The sequence below is a fragment of the Patagioenas fasciata genome, chromosome 16 (genome assembly GCF_037038585.1).
Source record: "Patagioenas fasciata isolate bPatFas1 chromosome 16, bPatFas1.hap1, whole genome shotgun sequence".
Lineage (NCBI taxonomy): Eukaryota > Metazoa > Chordata > Aves > Columbiformes > Columbidae > Patagioenas > Patagioenas fasciata.
In genome coordinates, this window is record NC_092535.1 from 10,116,835 (window position 1) to 10,138,685 (window position 21,851).

The 21,851-nt window shown below is 47.5% G+C and overlaps 1 protein-coding gene across 4 annotated transcripts in view; it reads right to left on the reverse strand.

The window, feature by feature from the left end:
• Nucleotides 1-21,851, reverse strand: part of NDRG3 (NDRG family member 3) — a 58,946-nt gene that overhangs the window by 13,845 nt on the left and 23,250 nt on the right. For 3 of the 4 annotated variants that reach the window (XM_065849698.2, XM_065849699.2, XM_065849700.2), the window contains 2 exons: nt 20,273-20,378; nt 16,620-16,655 (listed from right to left, as the gene is read on the reverse strand). In XM_065849698.2, coding sequence (XP_065705770.1) covers nt 16,620-16,655; nt 20,273-20,329 — 93 coding nt within the window. In that variant the 5' untranslated portion in view covers nt 20,330-20,378. The remainder of the gene's footprint in view (nt 1-16,619; nt 16,656-20,272; nt 20,379-21,851) is intronic. The other variant, XM_071815409.1, reaches the window with a different exon arrangement.

Here is a 21,851-nt window from a genome sequence, read left to right on the forward strand (position 1 = left end):
CTCCAGCAGCTGGCACAGACACGGGAGGTTATCCTGGCTGCCAGCTGGGTATCAGTGGAGCTGCTTCATGACCTGTTTCATGATTATTTGCCTGCAAAACTATGTTCCTTTTCCCAAGCCAAATATTGAGGCCTTTTTGCACTGCACCTTGGCAAGAGGACCATGAGGCCTCCGGGAACCTCTCCAGTACCGAAACGGAAGCCACAAGCTCACAATCATGAACACAGAAGTGCCCACAAAGTTGTCTGAGTTTCACTAAAAGAGCTGCAAACACATTCAAAGACTGATCTGGGATAACTACGGACTCTGGAAAAGCTGTGGAGATGGCAGTCAGTCTATAAGTCCTTTCTCTCAGCTACAGAAAACAAAGACATGCTCTGACTTACAGTGTAAAAAGCACCAACTATTTTCTGGATATGAAAAAAAACATCTGCTTAGGGAGTACCCTCATGGTTCAGCCTGAAGACAGAACATTACAATCTCAAAGCTATTTTTTAATGGTTTACTCAAAGCATGTGTTCTTTTTTTTAAAAAACAGTAATTTCCAACAATCTGAAAGTGATTAGACCAGATTCAGGCAGGTGAGAGTACCTGGCTTGTAGCACGTCAGAAATTCACCTTGCACCTCCTTTCTGGGCACTCCCAAGGGCTCGATGTGGGCCAGACTGATTTAGTTCTTGCAGTGACAGATCCTCCTCCCCCCAGCTGTACTTCTTTTCAGGGCCCTCGAACCCTCTCGGCTTCCCCCAGAAGTGTGGCAACAGGAGCAAACTGCCACAGCCAAGTCACATGAGGTGGCCTGAAGCCTTCTCCAGCTTGGCTTTGAAGGATAAAACAGCATCTCTAACTTTGCCGTGTCCTCAGAAAGGAGCTGGGTTTTACTTGCACGCAGCTGTTGCATCGTGCACATGAGAAGCTGGAGCACCCACAAAGCAGCAGAGACCTGGGGGGCAGGCGAGAGAACATAGCACATGAGGCTCTATCACTCGATGCTCTCCTGGCTCCCTTCTCTTCAGGAGGGGCTGTGGGCCCAGGTACCCTGTGCAGGTAGGAAAGGACCAGGCTGTGTGCCAGGTGAGCCTGAGTGCGGGCAGCAGCATGGGGTGCAGGCAGCAGCACAAGGTGCGCCAGCAGCGCTGGGTGCGGGCAGCAGCACTGGGTGCACCAGCAGCACTGGGTGCAGGCAGCAGCACTGGGTGCGGGCAGCAGCACTGGGTGCGGGCAGCAGCACTGGGTGCGGGCAGCAGCACTGGGTGCGGGCAGCAGCACTGGGTGCACAGCAGCACAAGGTGCAGGCAGCAGCACAGGGCTCACAGCAGCACAGGGCTCACAGCAGCACAGGGCTCACAGCAGCAGTGCAGGGTGCGGGCAGCAGTGCAGGGTGCACAGCAGCGCAGGGTGCGGGCAGCAGCATTGGCTGCACAGCAGCACAAGGTGCGGGCAACAGCACTGGGTGCGCCAGCAGCACGGGGTGCAGGCAGCAGCGCTGCCGTCCCTGCTGCAGGGTGCACAGGACAGCCCAGGGCACAGCCTCCTTTCCTGAGCCTTTGGAAACCATGGGGCTCTGCCCCGGCTCTCTGGGCTGCTCTGATGAGCTGGGCACAGTCTTGGTTCACACCTTGTGCAGCCACGGCAGCAGGTCCCATTTCAGTGCTCTCCAAGTCTGCAGGTGCTCAAGAGTCCTTTAACAAAAGTGGTAACTTTTGGATGAGGCCGAGGTGGCAACTGGCAGCACACGGTGACACGCAGCCAACTCATGGCAGGGCCCAGCAAGCGCCAGAGCCTGCAACCCCTGGCTGTGCGTCCCTACGCGTCCGAGCAAACCGAGCAGCTGAATGGCATGAGAAGCAGGTCTCTGCCAGCTCTGGCAGTTGTTGGGTCTCTTCAATAAGCAGCTTTAATTCACTGACCTGGCAGGAAACTATCCAGCTGCCTTTTATTGTGTTGTTTGTTTTTTTTTTTAATCTTACTTGGTGAGATTTCTGCCAGGTCAGTGAGTTAAGGAGCTCACTGCGAGGTCTGGCAAATGCTGCTTCTGGCTCAGAGCCTGACGGGAGCGCACCGGGTGGAAGAAGAAATAACCCTGCCCTGAGCACAAGGCCGGTTAAACTGAGTCACGGCTCGTGAAGCTGCATCTCCAGAGGATCAGGGAAGGTTTTATAAGCAGCGGCAAAAGGTCAACTATCAGAAAAACACAAAACCCAAACTTAGCCAACAGTGGGAAAAGCACAGAAATCAATAAACGAGCTAATGATTTTTAAAAAGTGTCTCTTTTTTTTTACATTCAAATTTACTGGTAAGGTCACACATTCTTCCACTAGGCAGAATACTGGACAAGGTACTAGAAACAGCAACAGCCACCTCTCTTCAGAGCTGTTGTTCAAGCACCTCAACATGTTTCATATTGCAACACCCTGCATTTTTGTTTTCGGAAGTTGAGCTTGGGTCTTAGCTCTCTAGTAGGGAAGGAAACAAGTTTCCTTGAGCTAAAAATCAATCTTTGCTCTCCTCCTTACTTTGACTTTGCAGATTTTGTAAACTGTGAGTTGGGGAAATGAGATAGTTTGTCAGTAAGATTTTTCTTATGTCACCAGTAGGCACCAGCCCAATCTGGAGGGTACTCACCTCGCCACTCCTTCAGCCGCATTCAAACACAGGGAAGCAACTTGAGAAATCCCGTCTTTAACAAATTTCAGCAAGCAGCACTTTAAAAAATTTAAGATGCTAAATCTGCAAATTTCTTACTCTGCCCTTGTAGAGTGGCAAAGTCTTAGACTGGGAGTGCTTGAGGTTATTTCTTTGTTATTTTGCTAGTTCCCAGCAAGGTGGAAATCCTCCTCCTGGGAGGCAGCTTCTTTCCTCTGCTTCCTCTGGCTAAAGCCTTTTACTTTTTTAAGGCTTTTTTCCAAGCTCTACAAAGCAAGTATCAGACACTACACCTTAGAGATAAGTGTTTCTACATTCACTTTTTCAGTTACACATTGCAAGATGAGGCAGACCTCCTTGTCAAGATTACCTAGAGAGATGAGACTGACTTTTACCCCTAGCTTCCCTACAGATTCTAAGTCCATTTTTCCAGTGAACTTTATTTTATCTGCAACTTTGCCCTGTAGCTTTAAGACTTTTATCTTGACCTATGATTGCAAAGGACAAAAACATTTTCAGACATCACACAATTACAGCACACACGACTTCCCTGTCACCGCTTTTCTCCAGAACAGCTCCCTCCCACACTCCAAAGCCAAAGGACAGCACAAGGCGGATGCTGAAGGCAGTGCTGAGGTACCACCGGTTACTGCAGGGCGGCAATAAACTGTGGCAGATGCTCTCTGTTAACCCCCTGCCCCCCTCCCTAAGGAAAGGTAACAGGAGGAAAAGGGAGACTTACAAATTGGAAAGTTAAAAATGCTTCACTAATCCTACTAATAAATAGTGAATATACAGAATATACATCTAGAATAGTGTCCATTTGTGGCCCCTCAGTTCCAGAAGGACAGGGAACTGCTGGAGAGAGTCCAGCGCAGCCACCAAGATGCTGAAGGGAGTGGAGCATCTCCCGTGTGAGGAAAGGCTGAGGGAGCTGGGGCTCTGGAACTGGAGAAGAGGAGACTGAGGGGTGACCTCATTCGTGGGGATCAATATGGAAAGGGGGAGTGTCAGGAGGATGGAGCCAGGCTTTCGTCGGTGACAACCAATGGTAGGATCAGGGGCAGTGGGTACAAACTGGAACACCGGAGGTTCCACTTAGCTTTGAGAAGAAACTTCTTCATGGTGAGGGTGGCAGAGCCTGGTCCAGGCTGCCCAGGGAGGTTGTGGAGTCTCCTTCTCTGCAGACATTCAAACCCGCCTGGACACCTTCCTGTGGAACCTCAGCTGGGTGTTCCTGCTCCATGGGGGGATTGCACTGGATGAGCTTTCCAGGTCCCTTCCAACCTCTGACATTCTGGGATTCTGTGATTCAAAACCAATCTCCAATTTCCCGGCTTGGAGCAGCGGCTGCAGGGCAGGTACCCAGAAGTCCTGGGCTGGAGTCGGCAGCAAACTGGAATGGAATTCAGGGATGCAGGGTCTGGAACCAGGCCTGGGATTGCAGGCAGAACTGGCAGGGTCCTCTTCAGATGCCGGTCATGGTCAAAGAGAGTGAGGCCCTCGTGATCTCCCACTTTTATAGGGTGAATGACGTGTATGGGATGGAATACTCTGTCAGTTTTAGTCACCTGTTCTGTCCATCCCTCCTCGCAAATACACCCCTCTCACTTATGGGACATGCAAAATTTATCAGTAACCTTGGCTGCCATAGCAATAAGTCTAAACCTGGGGGTCTTCTGCATATCATTGCTACCAGTATCAGCTCTGGAGCCAACAATGTCTGAAAAACATGCAGCCAAATTCAGAAAACTGTAGTTACTTAGAAGAACTGAAAGGAAAATCCACTGAAAGAGAACTGGTTTGTTTTAAACAAAACCAGGACACATACTTTAAGACGGCAACAACAGTCTCTACATTTACAAGATACAACTGCTACCTCGAATAGGCAAAAAAAAAGTTAATACTTCATTACATCATCACTGGTTTATGACTTCCAAACACGAAGCAGAATAACCCATGTGCAATGGGTACTGGGGTATGCTCTGAGAGAACAGCAGCTCTGCAGGCTGCACCCTCTGCCCTTGCCAAACGTGCTTTCTTCACACCCTTCTTGCAGATATGCCTGCCCAGCCGGCCACCCAGCGAGATGTCCTGCCTGTGTCACACTGCCTCCGAAACCACTACCCGCCTGCAATTCTGCATATTCTCTCCTGGTATTTGCCCACTGCTCATGTAGAAATGTAGTGTTGGAAAGTATCAGAGACGTGCCACCCTGTCAGACACTGGCCTGCTTTGTTCCCATCTCTGCTCGGGCCAGCTCTGACATGTTGCAGCAGCGCAGCCTGAATGGAGATTTAGGGATTGTCGCCTTGCAGGCGTCCAGCCCCAGCTATGTCTGAACACTGACCTGGTCCGTAGTGCAGGGAAGCGGTGACGGGAGAAGGCAGGTGGGAAAGATTGTGGCCAGGAGACAGCCAGATTTTAAAAACTGGGCATTCTGCAAAATGAGGGAGATGAATACAAGAGAAGATGACGATCTGCAGCTGTGTTTTGAAAAGCTTGATCAACTTTAGTTTTCGCTTTGGGACTGGAAACTTTATCAGAGGTTTCTCTGAAGAGATTTTATCTTCTGCCCTTACTTGTACAGTAGGTGAAAAACAAACTGCAGCTGCAGACAATCTGCTGTAAATGGGGACTCAGGAGCAGAGGCACCCTTGCTGGTCGTGAGCACTGAGCTCATGACGCAGACATGTGCTGCTGGGGGCACAGAGCCGGGGCTGAGTCCTGTGCAGGCAGCTGCTATCGATTAGAGCAAATAAGCTGAGAACCATCACTTCAAAAAACAGCAGCTCCCTCAGGACATGGATGAGAAGAGCGGTGATGGAGGAGGAGGGATGGAGACCAGCCGTAGCTGGTCAGACCAAAGGACCAGCTTGCCTCCTAGTCTGACTCCCAAATGTGTGCTTGTGGAAAAATAACACAGAGCAAGCATGTGGTGATACTTCCTCAAACACCTGCATCTTGTAATAGTTGCCCTTCATCTTCCCAGTCTCCAGCAATCTGTAGGTCGACACAGAATTCCTGAATGGAAGGTGTGGTCTTCACTTGGACTGTTCTGAGAACTGGGCAGTCACCCCCTGCTTCCTCCTCCTTTGGCATCTGCCTCACCCTGTGACCAGAAAAGCTGAAGCTTAAAAACGTGCAGGGTGAAAAAACACTTCACTCCCCACCTTCTATCTGCTGGTTCTGCACGAGATCCCCCAGTCCTTGGTTTGGAAGATGGAGAACAACTGATCCCGCTTCCACAGCTCACAGCAGTGGTGACCTAAGAGCTTGCTGTGATTCCCCTTCACGTGCCCTTGCTGGTCCGATGTGCTCTGATCTGGCCGGTCCTGGTACAACAGCTTTTTCCCCGACCATACTGTTGTTCTCCAAAACTGCCCCGTTGTGCTCCGTCCTTTCTGAGTCGAGGGGGCTGGCAGCACGTCAAACACACGTGGGCGTGCTGTGGATTTACACTGTAGCATAATGAGGTTGCTTTGTTCTCTGTTCCTGATAAAAAAGAATTGATTTGTGTTGTTGAAAGCCATGAGCTGTGAGTTGACATTTTCCCTCATCTCCCGCAATGTTAAGGTCTTGTGCCTATGGGTTATTTATCATCAGCCCTGAGCCCGTCCTTCTATATTCCACCATAGGATGGTTTTACTCACCACAGTGCATCACACCTTATGTTCACCCAAAGGCAGATAAAGTTTGCCATTGCACTTTCCATCACTTTTTCCAGATAATTTAATAGTAAACTGAAGCAGCACAAGTCCCAACACAGATCTCCAAGGTGCTCCTCTACTGATCCCAAACAACAGTGAAAATAATGCTGCCTTTTTTCCCCCTTTTTTAACCAATAGTTCATCCATGAAAGGACCTCCTCTCCGACTCTATAGCCACCTAAGTCCCTTAAGACATACATCTTAGGACCCTTTAGGTAAGGGGTCCTGTCTTTTGGAAATCCAAGTGGGCTGTGTCAACTGAATTGACTTTTTTTATATGGTTACTGACTCCTTCAAAGAATTTGAATAGTTCTGCAGAGCAGGACTCCTTCCCTTTACAGAAAACACGTTGACTCTTTCCCAGTATTAATCCGTGTAATTCATCCACTATACTCTTGCTGGTTTTATCAGTGTCTGGTACAGCAGGTCACCGAATTCCCAGAATGCCTCGGCGATCGGTTTGTAAAATTGTCTTACAGGGGAAGCACCGCAGTCCTTGGGCACCATGGCAGCTGCAACAGAGGAGCACAACCTTTCACTTAACAACTCAACTATTCCATCCTTAAACTCCTTTAAAACTCCTGGGTTGATACATCCACTCTCAGCAACTTGCTATGAAAGTATATATTTTATCTTTTTTACAGGCACTGCAATAGGCATTGTGGTTTAAGGGAAGGTCTCTGCTGACTCCTCACAAAGAACATTCCAGCAGGGTAACCCCGTGAGCTGCTCTTTGGCAAGCCTGCGTGCAGCCAAGAACATCTTCCCTGAGCCCTCCTTTTGGAGCCTGAGCAGTCAGCAGCACTCTCCAAACTCTCTCACGTGGTTCCATTTCCGATAGGTCTGAAACATGACTGTTCATTTTTTTCCCTTTGCAAGTCATCTCTTTTGCCTGCTTTGTTCTGTTAGTATATTTAATCTGCTAGGGTTCATAACCTTTTCCATTTTCTCCAGCTTTTTGAAAAATGCTTTTTTGTTTGCAATAGCCTCCATGCCCTTCTGTTTAGTCATGCTGGCTTCCCTGCACCATTTCTCATGTCCGCTGTGATAGATGGTGGGCATTTGCTCCCTGCTTAGCTTATTTTCAATAAGCTCCATTTCTGTGCAGTCCTTATTTTGAATTCTGAGTGCAAACCCAATGAAGTTGTGGTTGGTTTTGTTTTGTTTTTTACTGAGAACGTTGATCTGGAGCAGCTCTTTGAAGACGCTGTTTTGAACACGTTTCTCTGCCCTTCTCAGAATCACACCGATGATGGTTGCTCCTCCCTGGGGCTCCCTAACCTGTTGCTCCAGAGATGTTCGTGGCTAAAACTGAGTATTGGTGGTGTGTCCCACAGCCACATCTGTCTGACACAGCGCAGCTAAGTTTCCTACCTTTGTCCTGCTGTCCAGCCTCGTGGCTTCTCCAATCACCATCTTGGGCACTCACACAATTACAGACAAAACCTGCTTTTCTTATTTAGGCCTGAGATTTCAGTCTAAGGGGAACCCAACTTATTCAGTGACATTGGTTAGAGCCAAATCAGACCAACAAGCTTCCTTTAACATCCTGCATCCTCAACCACCACCTGCATCCACCCTCTCCTTCCTGTGCACTGTATCCAGGTATTGGTGTCCGCTGTCACTGTTCTCCACGAGGGACCTCAACTCTCTTCTGTGACCTCAGACAAGAATACAGAAACCAAAGAAAACTGAAATTTTGGGTGCAACTTCTTACAGATTGGCTAAGTTGATGATGAAGTGCTATCAAAAACAGTGTTTCTCTCGTCCCTCTGCTCTGCCCATGTCCTGATGGTCTCTGGAAACCTGGCAGTGGGAGAGCAGGGCTGGGTTTGTATCCCACTACATTGGGAAACCAAAGCAAGTGACCCTGCGGCCATGGGATCTCTCATTCGGACGGAAGCTGAGCACTGCGAGTGCACACGGGGGCAGCAGCACTGACCTATCCTGTAAGATACACTGCCAGGTAGGGGTTGGGCAGAAGAACAGGCAGTAGCCAGAGAAAGGCCACTGGTGCTACCAACCAACTCTGAAAGCCCCGTGATTATTCCTAAACACTTTATGATCCCAGCTCCTGAGAATCACTGCTCTTAGTCAAAGAGCCCTACACTTCAGAAAAGGCAATGTGTGTGAACCATAAACACTCGACAGTTGAAGGTGACATGACACAACCTAACAACAGCTTTCAAACATCTGAGATTAACCTCAAGCAGGAACTGCCGGGAGGTATTCCTTGTGGGGATTGGCAGCACACAAGACCGGGGCATTATCCTATTTGGCCTTAACATCTTTGAATGATTCTTAAACTGCAGAGGGAAACACAAACACAACTAAGACTGCCAAAGTCTACATTTACCGTGGGACTGATCACGGGAAGAAGTGGGGCCAGGTGGCCAAATGTTCAAACTGGGGACTCATCCCTGACTGCCACCCTCTGCCTTTGGCCATGGAGGGAAATGAGAAGCAACGACAGAGCCACTGACAGGGGACACAGAACATTTCCCATGTGAAGAAAAAACATTTCTGAGTGAAGGAATGAGCACCCAGCAGCAGCTCCAGAGATGCTAATGCCCTGAGCTCCAGAGACTCGGAGGCAGCAAACGGGTACCTGGTGCCGGACTGCAGCATCCCAACTCCGTCCCTCAGCTCCCGCTCAGAGTGTGATCCAGCGCTTCAGTTTTAAAAGTTATTAAAGTCTGAAGTAAACCATTTGTTTCACAGTAGGAATGATTACAGATGAGAATTCATGTTACTGGTGCTTTTCATGACTAATTCATTAAGCTTCTTTTTTTGGCATGACCAGAGGAGTTTTATTCCCGATGTGAAGCTGCTCAAAGTTCAAAATTAATTCCTTAGAAAAAGTGAGAATTGATTTAATTTGGAGACCAACAATAAAGAACACATTTGCGAAATCCCTTCAACTGATTTTTAAATATTCAAAACTGGCAGAGCACATAGCAGGAAGGTGTCTGTTGCTCACATTCTGCTCAAGCCTGTTGAATGTCTGTACTAGTAGAGGGTTAGAAACATCCCAAAAAACCTTTCAGCTTAAGGACACCCAGGTCCTAGTTCACCTAAGGCACAGAAAATTGTCACCGCTGCTTTGCCGTGAGGTGATGAGACGCAGATCACTCAGGTCAGGTGTTCTCTTTTTTTCAGTGATACTGTACTTACAGCTATTATTTACTTTATGTCATCTTTGCCAGTCTTGGCAAAGGTGGAAAATAACTGCCGCATGCTCCTCAGGCACCGTATCACAGCTCCTAACCATGGAGAGATTAAAGCAGAGATTCCATTATCTCGCTCTTCGTGACAGCTGCCCTCAAATTTCTACACGTATCTAAAACGCCACCACAAACTATGCCTATAAGTTAAGAAAAAAAAAATATTGTAAGACTGTAAAACGTCACCAGCTGGTAACTCTTACCATGACAGGACCACCGACCTTAATGCAGTTGGGAGGTAAGTGCTTACCACCTCCTCTCTGTGCAAAACTATTTTGGAAACAGTAGAGCTGAAGGAGACGGCAGCGTGGGAAGCAAGACTAAATCAGGTTTAAAGCAACATCTTGAACTAAATTATTCATTCCCATGCAGAGCAGGATTTATTAATAGAAAACACAATATGATCTATGCAAGCAGGCAATGGTTTCTAGTACGTTGTGTAATTAGATTAGGTCTTAAATTAGAGAAACGCTGGGTGAGAATCAAGAGCAGCAGAAGGAGATACGTAATCTGGTTACACGAACACAAAAGCATCAGGAGACAAAGGTGCTGCTGGGCTTTCCCCAAACCATTGTTGTATGTACAAACGAGCACTTGTGTGTTCCTGTTCCAAAGGCACACGATGCTGAAGGACAGACCTTGTGTGTATCTGTAACCCTTCCTTATGCTCTGTTCCTGCCAGAGAAATGGCAAGTCACCTCCAAACACAGGTTCTGCCTGAGAACAGACACTGGCTCTGCAGCCAAACGAACTGAAGCGACCTACAACAGGAGTACGGCTGACAGCTTGGGGCTGTGCTCCCAGACCAGAGACCATGAACTCCTACAACCACATGGTACTGAGACTGAGAAGCAATTAATGACAACGCCTACACGTTGGGGATCACAGAATCACCGAATGGTTTGGGTTGGAAGGAATAGCAAAGCTCATCTAGTTCCATCGTCCTCCATGTGCAGGGATATCTTCCAGCACCCAGGTTGCTCAGAGCCCGTCCAGCCCGGCCCTGGACACTCAGGGCTGGGGATCCAGAGCTGCTCTGGGCAGCCTGTGCCAGGGCTCACACCTCACGGGGAGGAATGGAGCCAGATGCACTTCTCCATCTCCTGCCCTGCCCGTGTGTTACAAGCAGCAGCTAAGGCCACAACTTTTGTGCGCTCTGGTCAGGTATTCAACGTCATGAGCAAGGCACCCAGCACAGATTTAGGAATATGTGGTGATTCTTACTCCTGCTCTGAAGGTAAATCACATAGAATCCCAGAATGTCAGGGGTTGAAGAGACCTGGAAAGCTCATCCAGTGCAATCCCCCCATGGAGCAGGAACACCCAGCTGAGGTTCCACAGGAAGGTGTCCAGGCGGGTTTGAATGTCTGCAGAGAAGGAGACTCCACAACCTCCCTGGGCAGCCTGGGCCAGGATCTGCCATCCTCACCATGAAGAAGTTTCTTCTCAAATTTAAATGGAACCTCCTGTGTTCCAGTTTATACACATTGCCCCTTGTCCTATCATATCATTATCCCCCCCTTCCCCAGCTAATACAGGAAACTAGACCTGCCTGGATTCATAACAGTCCGGGTGAATTAAACCACTTGCAGACCAACTCTCATCTGCCCCAGTCTGGCAGTGGGTTGTGATTTTCCAGTGCTCTGCACCACGGTTTTGAGTCAGCGGAGTATCAAGGTTGCGGCCTTCCCCAGGGGCTGCAAACAGAGCAGGTTGATCCCTCCAGTGCTGTTCCATCCCCCGGGCAGTGTGCTCAAGGCACCACAGCCTGTAGACACACAGCCTTGGAAACCTGGATCCCACACAAGGAACACTTGGATGTGCCAATACACTGGCAAGACTAAAAACATTTGTGTGACTGTTAGACCCCGAATTGTCTTAACTCCTAAAGGCAACCTGTAAAGGGGCCACATTTCCAGCCATGCCAGTCCACCTGCTGACAGATCTGCTCAACTACATTTTGGTATCTTGCTGAAGATGAACATAGTAAAATCTCCTGAAGAAGAGAAAGCAAGGTCATGTTCTGTGTCTCCAAACCTTCAGCATCCCTGGGAACCAGAGCGGAGTCTAACTGCATTGAGTTATAACTAGTATTGCAATTACTGATTAGCTGCCCTGAAATACCACTAATGGCTGCTGCACAACAGATGGAAACAGATCAGTCGTGGTGAGTGGAAAGGCACCATTTATTTATCTGAAGGCAGGAAGGAGGCAAATCCCCTTCTCAACCTAAAGCGCACACATCTGCTCTGCTGTAAGAACTCACTGACAAGAGCAAAAATAGCACAGGAACTTCAAATACCACATCTGCATAACCAGCCTCGTTAGCACACTGTTGTCACAAGCATACAGAAAGCAAAAGTAATGTTTAAGTAAATCCCATGGAAGGATTGTGCGGATACATTTAAAAATGAAAACCATGTTTCAGTCCAAGTCCAGCTATCAAAAGCTTTCCTGAATTCAACACCGCAGTTTTACAGAAAACAGAGGTTTTAGATGGAAATGCAGTGATGGGAAGAATCAGCTTCCCAAGAAATATGAATAATGAAAAAAAGGTCCAAAATACAATTCCACCTTAATCATTTTTAGCTTTACAGTATTTGTTGTGATGTCAGTAGAAGTCAAAACCACTACCTTAGTGGTGACACTAGTTTTAGTAAGATTAGAGGCAGCTCCTAATTTAGCAGGCATTAGAAAAACCTGTTTACTAGATCAAACCATGTTCTGTGTTGTAGTGAATGTGACTCTAGCACTTTGAACAAGAGAACAAAAGAACTCGTACAAATCAGAAGAACAGTGGTCCTCAATATCCTAGATAAAATGTTTCAGTGCTGAGGACAACAGTTCCCTTGTTATTCACACGGAGAAAGAAAACCTTTCCTCAAAGTGCTAACATTTCATTTTATTTTATTACAATAAAGAGACGATGCTTTAAAACATCTTGTATTCAGTGCCACGGTGTAGCAATCACAAGCTTGCTTCAATGATTTCATTAAAAAATGACGTTTCGATTCAAGGTCTGTGACATCACGTGATGGGATATTTCAATAGCAGAAGAGCATCTCCCAGTGCACAGTAGGCAAAAATAAGGGTAAGAGATTGTGCAAGGATAAGAAAACTTTTAAAAATGCAGATTAAAAAGCTTCAAATTAATGTACCTGTGGAAGAACTTCTCCAAAACTGAATCAGTGTGGGGAGGCAGCAGACAGAGGTTCTGGCTACAGACGTGTGCTTATGTCAGAGCCGGATGCAGTGCAGGTGTATTTGCACAGCTTTACAAGTGTATCAGCATATTCCTTTGTTGCTATTTAAAGCAAATCACCTGGACAAAGGGGAGAAATTTAGGCTAACACACAACACCTACTTCTCAAAGCAGCTGAAGAGGGTCTGCAGATAATAACAAAAGCCTGACCACAGCTCTATTAACTGTGCAGGTCATGCCATCTGTCCATTAGCAACCCCGACCATTTAATCCACCATCTGCATGCAAACATTAGAAGAAGCCAAGCCCAGATTTCATCAGGGTCCACATAGCTTTCAAGTAAAATGTAGGCCTCAGATTTAGGTTAATACATTTTATTTCTGAGAACGACCTAGATTCATATTGGTAAAGACCCCTAAGCCAGCATGCTAGCTCTCCTCTCTATCTCCATTGCAAACAGTTATCAGATTATGTGGGGGTTGTTTTAACTGATGCCCAGGCAATCTGTTACTCACCAGGGTTAACTGCGGTTGTTTGTAGATGAACAGTTTAAGAAAACCAGAGCACCTGTATCTGGAAGTCAGCTGTATTAGAAAAGCTAAAAGCTTCTTCACACCATATTAACCCAGAGTAACAGATTTCAGAAGAGGGATGGTTAGGTTGTTAGCTTTGCCCAGATCTGATCCTGGCAGGTTATTCAAAACTAAAACCAAACACAGAGAGAACCTAAGAGAAATTCACAACAGCATCACCCGTCTTCTCCAAAGGAAAGATCTTACAGACCTTAAATATAAACCTTACCTTGAAAAGTAACACATGCCAAAACTTTACAGAAAACAGCGTGCCTAACCTGTACGTGTGGCACTGCACAACTCCCAGAGCCACTGATAGCGCTATCGACGTGCTCGGGAGCTGGGATTAAACTCAGCGTTTCTCCCAGTCACAAGCATGGATCGACCACAAAAAATGTTCGGGAACTCCAGCTTCCAGCCCGAAGGGGTGTTAGTGCTGCGGCTGTGCAAGCAGAGCTCTGCAGGGCCAGCCGTCAGCCCCGGGAGGAGCTGGGATGGAATTACAGCACATCACCCCATGGCCGAGGGCACATACGCTGAAATAATACAGGGCTCACTCCAGCATGGCAGTGTCTTGTACTGGGAGCTCAAACTGGACTGCACTGGCACCGGGGCTGCACCCCGTCCCTCCCGGCTGGCTGCAGCCTTGCAAACACAGCCAGGATGTGGTCAGCCCTGTGGAAAGCCGCAGTTTTATCTCTATTTAACACAGCTTTTCCTGGACTGTTACAAAAACAAAAAGGTCTGACATGCAGGTCTTGCATCGCTGACACCATGCCCTCACACTGCAAACTCTACACCATGTAAAATAACATAATCCATCCCACAACATCCCTAAATTTTGTCTTAAAACCCACCAGGTCCCTTGCAGATGTTACTGCTATTGGGAGTTAATCAAGAACTTCACTGCACTGTAACTGGAAACCATCTTCCAGTTTTCAGCCTCCATGAATTTGTGGTCAGTTCATGCCTGTTTTTATGAAATTGTGATCCTCCCCAAGGCTCTTCCTCCCTGGCAAACTCTGGACAAATCAAACCCTGGCTCAGCCCAAGTGCTTTCAAGTTTTGTTACACAACAGGATCTCCCTTCCTCTGAAAGCAAACTTCTTCACTTGGAATTCCCCCTTCTCAAACACCCCTAAGTCAAGTCACACCCATTTCACAGGGGCCTGAATGTGGCAGCTGAACTTGCTTTGCCAGATTGAAAAGCAGCAGTAATTTTTCACAGGACGACACAAGAGCTCAACAAGAGCTCCAAGTTTAAGTACTGTTCCTGGTATTAGCAACTGAAGCAGAAAATCCAAGGACCCAACGCACCATCTACCCATCTACAGATTTCGAGTGAAGATTTAATCCAGCCCCTTGGGGTACCTTCCAGGTAGGAGGAGGCCAAACCAGGTGTGCCCTGAAACCACAGCTTATAGGGAGAGACGCCAGAGAAAGGTGAGGCTGGGACAACATTTACAGTCTCATTAGACACTGTGTTAACTTCTTGCTAAAAAAAAATATTCTAAATGAATTACCAAGAGGGCTCCCGGAAGGAACATCTTGTCTCCTGCCCAACTGTTGCCATGGCCACCAGCTCACTGCTGATCTAAATCAAAGCACAGAGGAGCAACAAGCACGTCCAGCACTGCCCAGAGCCCCTGCCTGCCTGGCTGCTCTTCCCACAGCTTGGCCCTGGGGCGGACACGGAGCCGAGACACCAGTGGCACTGGGACATGCTGAGCGTACGCAAGTTGGTGGCTGCAGTACCGTGTTTCTTTGTGACTCACGCAGCTTCAGATTCAAGGCGATTTTAATGAAGGGCACAAAGAAGCTTTGCTTGTTGAGGGAAAGCATAGAGCGCAAAGGCGGCGGCGATGCACAGCTCTGGTACAGGGCTCCTTCACCTCCCCACACCACACTGCTCACACATGGGCAGGGCTCGGGCAACCCCAGAGTCAGGTCAGCAGAGAACTTGCAGTGAAGGCCAATGTGCTCAGACGCTCAAGCACTGTATTCATTTCCTTTCCAACCATGGCAGACAGGCCTCAGTAGGCAGAGCCTGTACTACCTAACACTCAAAACCACTGCACCTGCTTTTACCCACTACCCTTCCGACACGTGAGTAGACCGTACCTCCAGAAGAGATGGAGAAGATGCAGAAAGACAGATGGAGACAAGATAGAAAGTGTTTTAAACCCAGTACCTACCTTTATTCAAACAGAAAAATCATTGCCTAACACTGTCGCTGCTTCTAAGACCAGACACTCAAGTTATAATGTGCTAAGATTAGTAATTTTTATACTTACAGGCTTTAAGGTAACACTAAAACTCACCATGAATCAGACTAAAGCAGTACAGTGACGTGCCTACTCAGATAGGCTGTATTTTCAGTGTCTGATATCAAGAGATGGAAAAAATACAAACTATCTTCTTAGGACTGTACTTATTACATTCCTGTTCCACACAGGCTTGCAGAAGGTTTTCTGGAATCACCTACATCAACAGATGAGATGTTGACAGCTACCCCTTATCCGCACCACTGCGGTAACACAGCAGCGAGAGCCTGTCCTGCACGACACATAACGCCACAGACACAGCTACCTCCTACAGCTGAGGAGAAGCCGCTGGCTGCTTATTGACACGCTGAGTGGGAAGTCAGCAAGGTAATCTGGGCTGGGAAACAGCCTGCGCTCCAGAGAACACACCATGTAATGTCAGAATTGCACTCTGCCTAACAAAGAATGTGTCCTGTGTCCTGGATGCTCGTGGTGCATCTGCTCCTCTAAAAGGATTGTTCCTATAGCACCCAGAGCGATCAGGCTCATCTCCGCACAACCTCCCTGAAAATGACCGTGGCTTTGTCACAATCCAGGCCCAGCAAAGCTGTGGTGCTGTATCTGGGGCAGCTTGGCGACTTCCATCTCCTCTCAACATGCAAGCTCCTCCTTCCCCAGCCAGTGCACCAGATGGGATGTGACAGAGCTGCAGTTCTCCAGCATACTGCATGTTTCCAAGAAACTGCTTTTCAGGAGAGCAGCCATCCTGCAAGATGTCATGGAGCCTCGGCAGGGCAGTCCAGGTCTGCACCTCAGAGCTCAGAACACTGTGCTCTGTGTGAAAGGGTCAAGGGCCATTTCTGCCAACTGGGCACATTCAGGTTCCTATTGATTAAACCTTAACAGGAGCTAAAATTAAGATACAGAGCGCTCTCTCTCAGCATTACTGATGTGCCATGAGGAGTCTGCCCACAGATCCTTGTCTCCTGCATGTGTCTTACCTGACAGTCGAAGTCCTGGAAGTTGCGAGCTGCATTCTGTTAACAAAAACCAGAAAAAAAGAAAAAAAAAGGAGTTCAGCACAGTACCCCAGAACACCCCCAAATACATCATTAAAGTTGCCCTCAGAGACCTCTGCTTCAGCACAGTCTAGAGCCTGACCGCAGTCAGGACAGCAGGGAAATGTGAGACCCACACGAGAAAACTCCATGCAAATTCTGCCCGTTACTACAGAGCAAGGTTGCTGGGGGCTGTCCCAAGGCTGTCAGCTAAAGAGAGCATCTGTGGACACAGCACTCCCGCAGGGACAGATGCAACAGGAAGGACCCTGAGCAAAGTCAGGCTGGTTATGAGGTTGGGTTTTGTCTCATTCTGGTGTCCACTACCAATCTGAATGCAAAACTCTTGACTGCCGCTAGGATCTCATGTAAGGGGCTCAAGAAAACAAGCTATGCAGTCAGCTACTCTGCAGAACTGCCCTGTGCACGGTGTCGTTCCACGGCGAACGCAGTGACCTGCGAGCTGCTGAAAGCAGAGCGCACAGGATGGGGCTCAGCAATTCACAGCGGTGACACCACGCACACAGGTGAGGCACAGCTGGTGCAGCCGCCCTCGGCGTGCTGCAGGTTTGAAGGGCTGCAGTAACATCTGTATGAACACATGCTTTGCAAGACTCTGACCAAAGAGCAGGTTACGCTACTCAGCACTGTCAATGCTGCAAAAGGCTGAACAAATCATGTGAGACAGCGTTCCAGCTTCTGTGTTCTAGGCATAGCACCTTAGGGCTAAAATTGCAACTATGACCATATATGCACAACAGAAACACCCCAAACGTTTCTTCTGGCTGAGCACCCTAACTCCTATCCCTGTGTAAGCGAACGGCCATTTTCCTCTCTCAAAAATTTGTCACATTAGCAAGATCACAGGCTTTACCTCCGTTCTTCAGTCTCAGACATCTAAGCCAAGATATCTGCAAATCTGTTTTAGGAATCCCCTCTGTGTTAGGTACTGAACTGTGTCAATGTTTTGAATGTGATGTGGCACGAAGCACCAAACTCTCAGGATGGGGGAAAAGAAAATAAAAAGCAGCCTCCTCTTTCTTCAGCGTGAGATCCTGAAGTTAGATTGGATTTCTGACAGTGCTGTCTGTGCCTCTTCCCTTCTGTTACATGCAGGCAGTAGAGCCTTCTCATCTACCAGGTAGTAAGGAAGATCAGTTCAGTCATCCAGTGCCACAGCAATTAAGGACTATAACAAAGCCTATGGAAAAACGAGAAACTTCTGTATCCAACACTGGACTCGGATGGTGCCTGCCTAAGAAAAGACTCATCTGAATTTGTACTAAGAAAAGAGCAAGATTCCCTGAGCGGGGAGAGGGGAGGAAATGACACAGGGCAGAGGATGAAAGTCTGCGTGTTGCTTGTTGGCAGGGCGTAGCATTAGCGCTGACGTGTCCTGACTCTGGGATACTTGATTTTAACACACTGAAATCTGACTTGAAACAATCTGTTCATTGTTTTAACTTGAAAAAGTTTCAGATGAAGGCAAGTTTTTCGGTGGTTGCATCTCAAAGGCAAAGAGCTACCTGGAAAGACGCAAGGCAGCCCAGGGGCTGTGCGTCCCACCTCCTGCACTGAGCCAGTGCATTCCAGTAACTGTTCACTGGGGCTGCATTAATACAAGTCAAAGGTGCCAGAATAGGGACCAGACAGAATAATAAAGTGTCGCTGGCAGTACTCTCTTTTTCTCTCTCTTTCAAGTAAATGGAAACATTTGATTTTCTTTCCCAGCATAAAGTTACTGCATTTTAGTGAGCCTGAATGTGATGAAGATACATAGTCGAATGTAATTTACTTCCCTGCACTCCCTATTAGTCTTAAATTACACAGAAACATAAGAATGTTTGTATTCTTTAAAAGTGAGCCTTGTAATTGTTGGATGACTTGGATTTGAGACAAAACAAAGCCAGGACTCAGTAGTCCCCAGTGGCATTTCCTATAGCTCAGACAGGTAAACGAGATATGACCCATTTCCATTTCCCAGGCAACTCCACTCATTTTAGAGTATTAAGACACCAGAGCTCCTTTTATCCTTTGTATCTGAAGCGTTCATGAGCACTCACCCATTAGCACCTTAAGAGTTTTACTGTACTATTTCTGGCCGTTAATCCACGCTGGCTCAAACTGCTGCATCTAAAGTGGGTTGGTCAGTAAAAACCTCAGTGAAGTGCCAGCTCAATACTTTTTGCGCTCTGATACGCTGCACAGAACAGCTTGTTACGGCACCACACCCACATGCTCCATAAACTCTGTCTAAAAATCCCATGTGTATGATTTCAAGCCTGAAAGCATTAATAAGGGCCAGACCTCAGAGACGGCAGCTCCCTGAGGCACTTCTTTGTTAAAGTGGAAAAAGAGAGACCCAGCACATGTCTCTTCCCTAGGAGAATCACGAGCAAGAGCTGGGACACTGCATTTTGGAAGCTTGTCTTTGGATACTTTTATCTCTCATTTTCAAACCGTAACTGTTTTCAAGACCCTTCTGGTTTTTTATCTGCTGGTGTACACTGATTTTGTTCTTCCAGGATTTATCCTCCCTGGAAACATTCAAAGAAATGATGTTTAAGCTATGGTAGAAGTCTAGTAGTCAGCACTAGACTAAGAATAGGCAGCTGGACTGCAGATTTCAGCTGACGTTTTACATTTCATAGATACTAAACACGTATGTTAGCACACTAAAGCAAAAACCAAGCAGCACAGACTAAAACATCACAGAATTTCAGAGTTTTCACCCATTTTGGGTGGGAGTCTGCACAGTCTTCTGCAAGCACACAGAGAGTGGACAAACTATCATATGCCTTTGGCAGCACAAACTAGTTCTTTATGTCAGCCGTTCAACAACAAAGCCCTGGGAACTGCTGCGCAAACCATCACATGGGGCTGTGAGCTCTGGGAAGCTCATCAGCACAATCTGCAGATATCAGACTCTAGATCTTGTTGGGATGGCCCATAATGACTCAGGCACTCAGAGAAACAGTTTGTGGCAGAACCCAGTGAGGCGAGAGCTTTCCTAAAGCCCGGATGCCTCTTCTCCAGCCTACAGAAGACAACGAGATCCTTAAACAGCTGCTGCAATATAATGATCTTCCAAAGTTTCAGTATTATGTGAATCTGGACTGCCCTAGCTAGGCTCTGCAAATATTCAATAGAAATGGCTCTTCATTATTAAAACAAGGGAGACAGGGTTGTTCTGGGGGTCAAAACATGAAGGGGTAATTTAAAACAAAAAAGTAAAAGAAAAGAAAATGGGATACAATCCAAACTTCCCCTAACAAGCAGGGGCATATTAGAGGTTCTACAGCTCTGCCAGGTCAGGAATGGTATCACCTTTCCAAAATCTGTCCTGCCTCTGTAAATCCTCAGTACATGACATATAGCTTGGCCGGGACCCCAAGGATACCTGAACTGTGGCAGTCTGTCTTTCCCTGAGACTCTGGAAGAGTATGTGCTGGTGGGTTATCAGAGTGGGGAAGCATTTACTGGTTTTCAGTACTTAAGGTACTTCACGCTGTAAACAGGTTCTGGCAATCAGGGCTCCTTGCCAGACACAAAGTCAACCCAAGTACACCTGAGAGCGAAGGAGCAGCCAGCATTACCTTATCATTCAGGAGTGGTTTGATCTCCGTCAGCTGAACATCCTGCAGTTCATCCATGGTGCTGTAACTGAAGCCAATTAATCCTCAGAGCAGCAAATGGGTGATTCTGAAATAAAGACACATTGTTAGAAACAGTATTACAAGAGATGCTAGCCACAGAAAGATTTAAGATCTTCTATTAGACTTGTATATGCTCAAACTGAAGCCTGAAAATCTGAAAGCAGCTGGTTCTGGGTGGAACACAAAGCACCTGTAACTTGAGAAGGCAAAGAGCCACTTGCACTGAGTGTGTCGGTTCTGTCGCTCCTCACCCTGCACTCTGCCCTGCCCATGGAGAGCTGGTCCTGAACGCTCAGGCCTTTCTACTGAGAAAGTCTGGATCCACCTCCAGGAACTGCTGGTCCTGAAGCCACAGTGTGCTTGGAAATGAACTCGAAATGACTGGATCAGCAGAGTGAAAAACTGTTTAATGTGCGGGAACGCTGACATCTCAGTCCCTGACATGGCTCCACCGCAGCAGCCAGCCGCTAAAACCAGGCACAGCCTGGATCCCGCGAGATGTGCGGCCAGCACCGCGTTTGCACACAGATGGAGGCGCAGAGATGCAGGTACCTTGTCGGGAGAACGTGAGACAGCTCAGAACCCAAGGCAGCCCTTGTTCTATGAGGTGGGATGTAAAAAGGGCCCCCAGATAGTCCTGGTCCGGCGGAACGTGTGCAGGGCAGCACTGTCAGCTGTGCAGCACAAACAATCATTCTCCATCGGTCATCAACAGTGCGTGAGGTTGCCATCCATGTATGGGAAATCACTGCTGCCGCAGAGTCAGAGAAAAATCTTCCAGTATAGATACAGCAATAAGGATGGTGGAAAAATATGGCAGTTTACCAGGGATTTTATTTTTATTCTAGAGGCTCTACCTGTGTTTCTAGCCAGGGTAACTTCTGGAACAGGTAGATCCAGCGATATGAGGAGGGCTCTGGCAACAGGAGACGGTCATGCCTGATGGTGCAGATTTGGTTGTTCAGGAAAACTATACGTGTTACTGTAGGTGAAATACAAGAATTCAAGGGCACGCGTAGGGACAGGAATAGGCATGTGGTGGGCTCCTGGGCTGGTAAAAGACTCTCAGATACTGACACAAATCAAATTCTTTGTCCAAGATAATACATTGCTGCTAACCATGGAAAAAAACAGTGGAAAACAAATACTGCAGCTGTGCTTCTCCAGCCACCTTATTTCCACACAAACGTGCTGCCCTGGGAAGGAGGGCGACCCCTCACCCCAAATACTCTGAAAGCTGCACATTCCTGACATCCCCCTCCATGTCCAGACACACTGGTGTGCCTGATGTCTGGCACAAAACAAACCATAATGCCTTTTCCCTTCAAAAATCAGCCATAGCAATTCTTCTCCCTTAGCTCCTTTGCTTTGGGAAACTTGAAATTACTCTTTTCAGATTTTTTTTACTGTAAACCACATCAGTCGTTAGAGTTCCAAGAAACCACTTAATTTACAGGTAACGTCCCCTTTACCCCAGGATGAATTTTTATTCAGAAGAGCAGTAGGAGCTGTGATATAA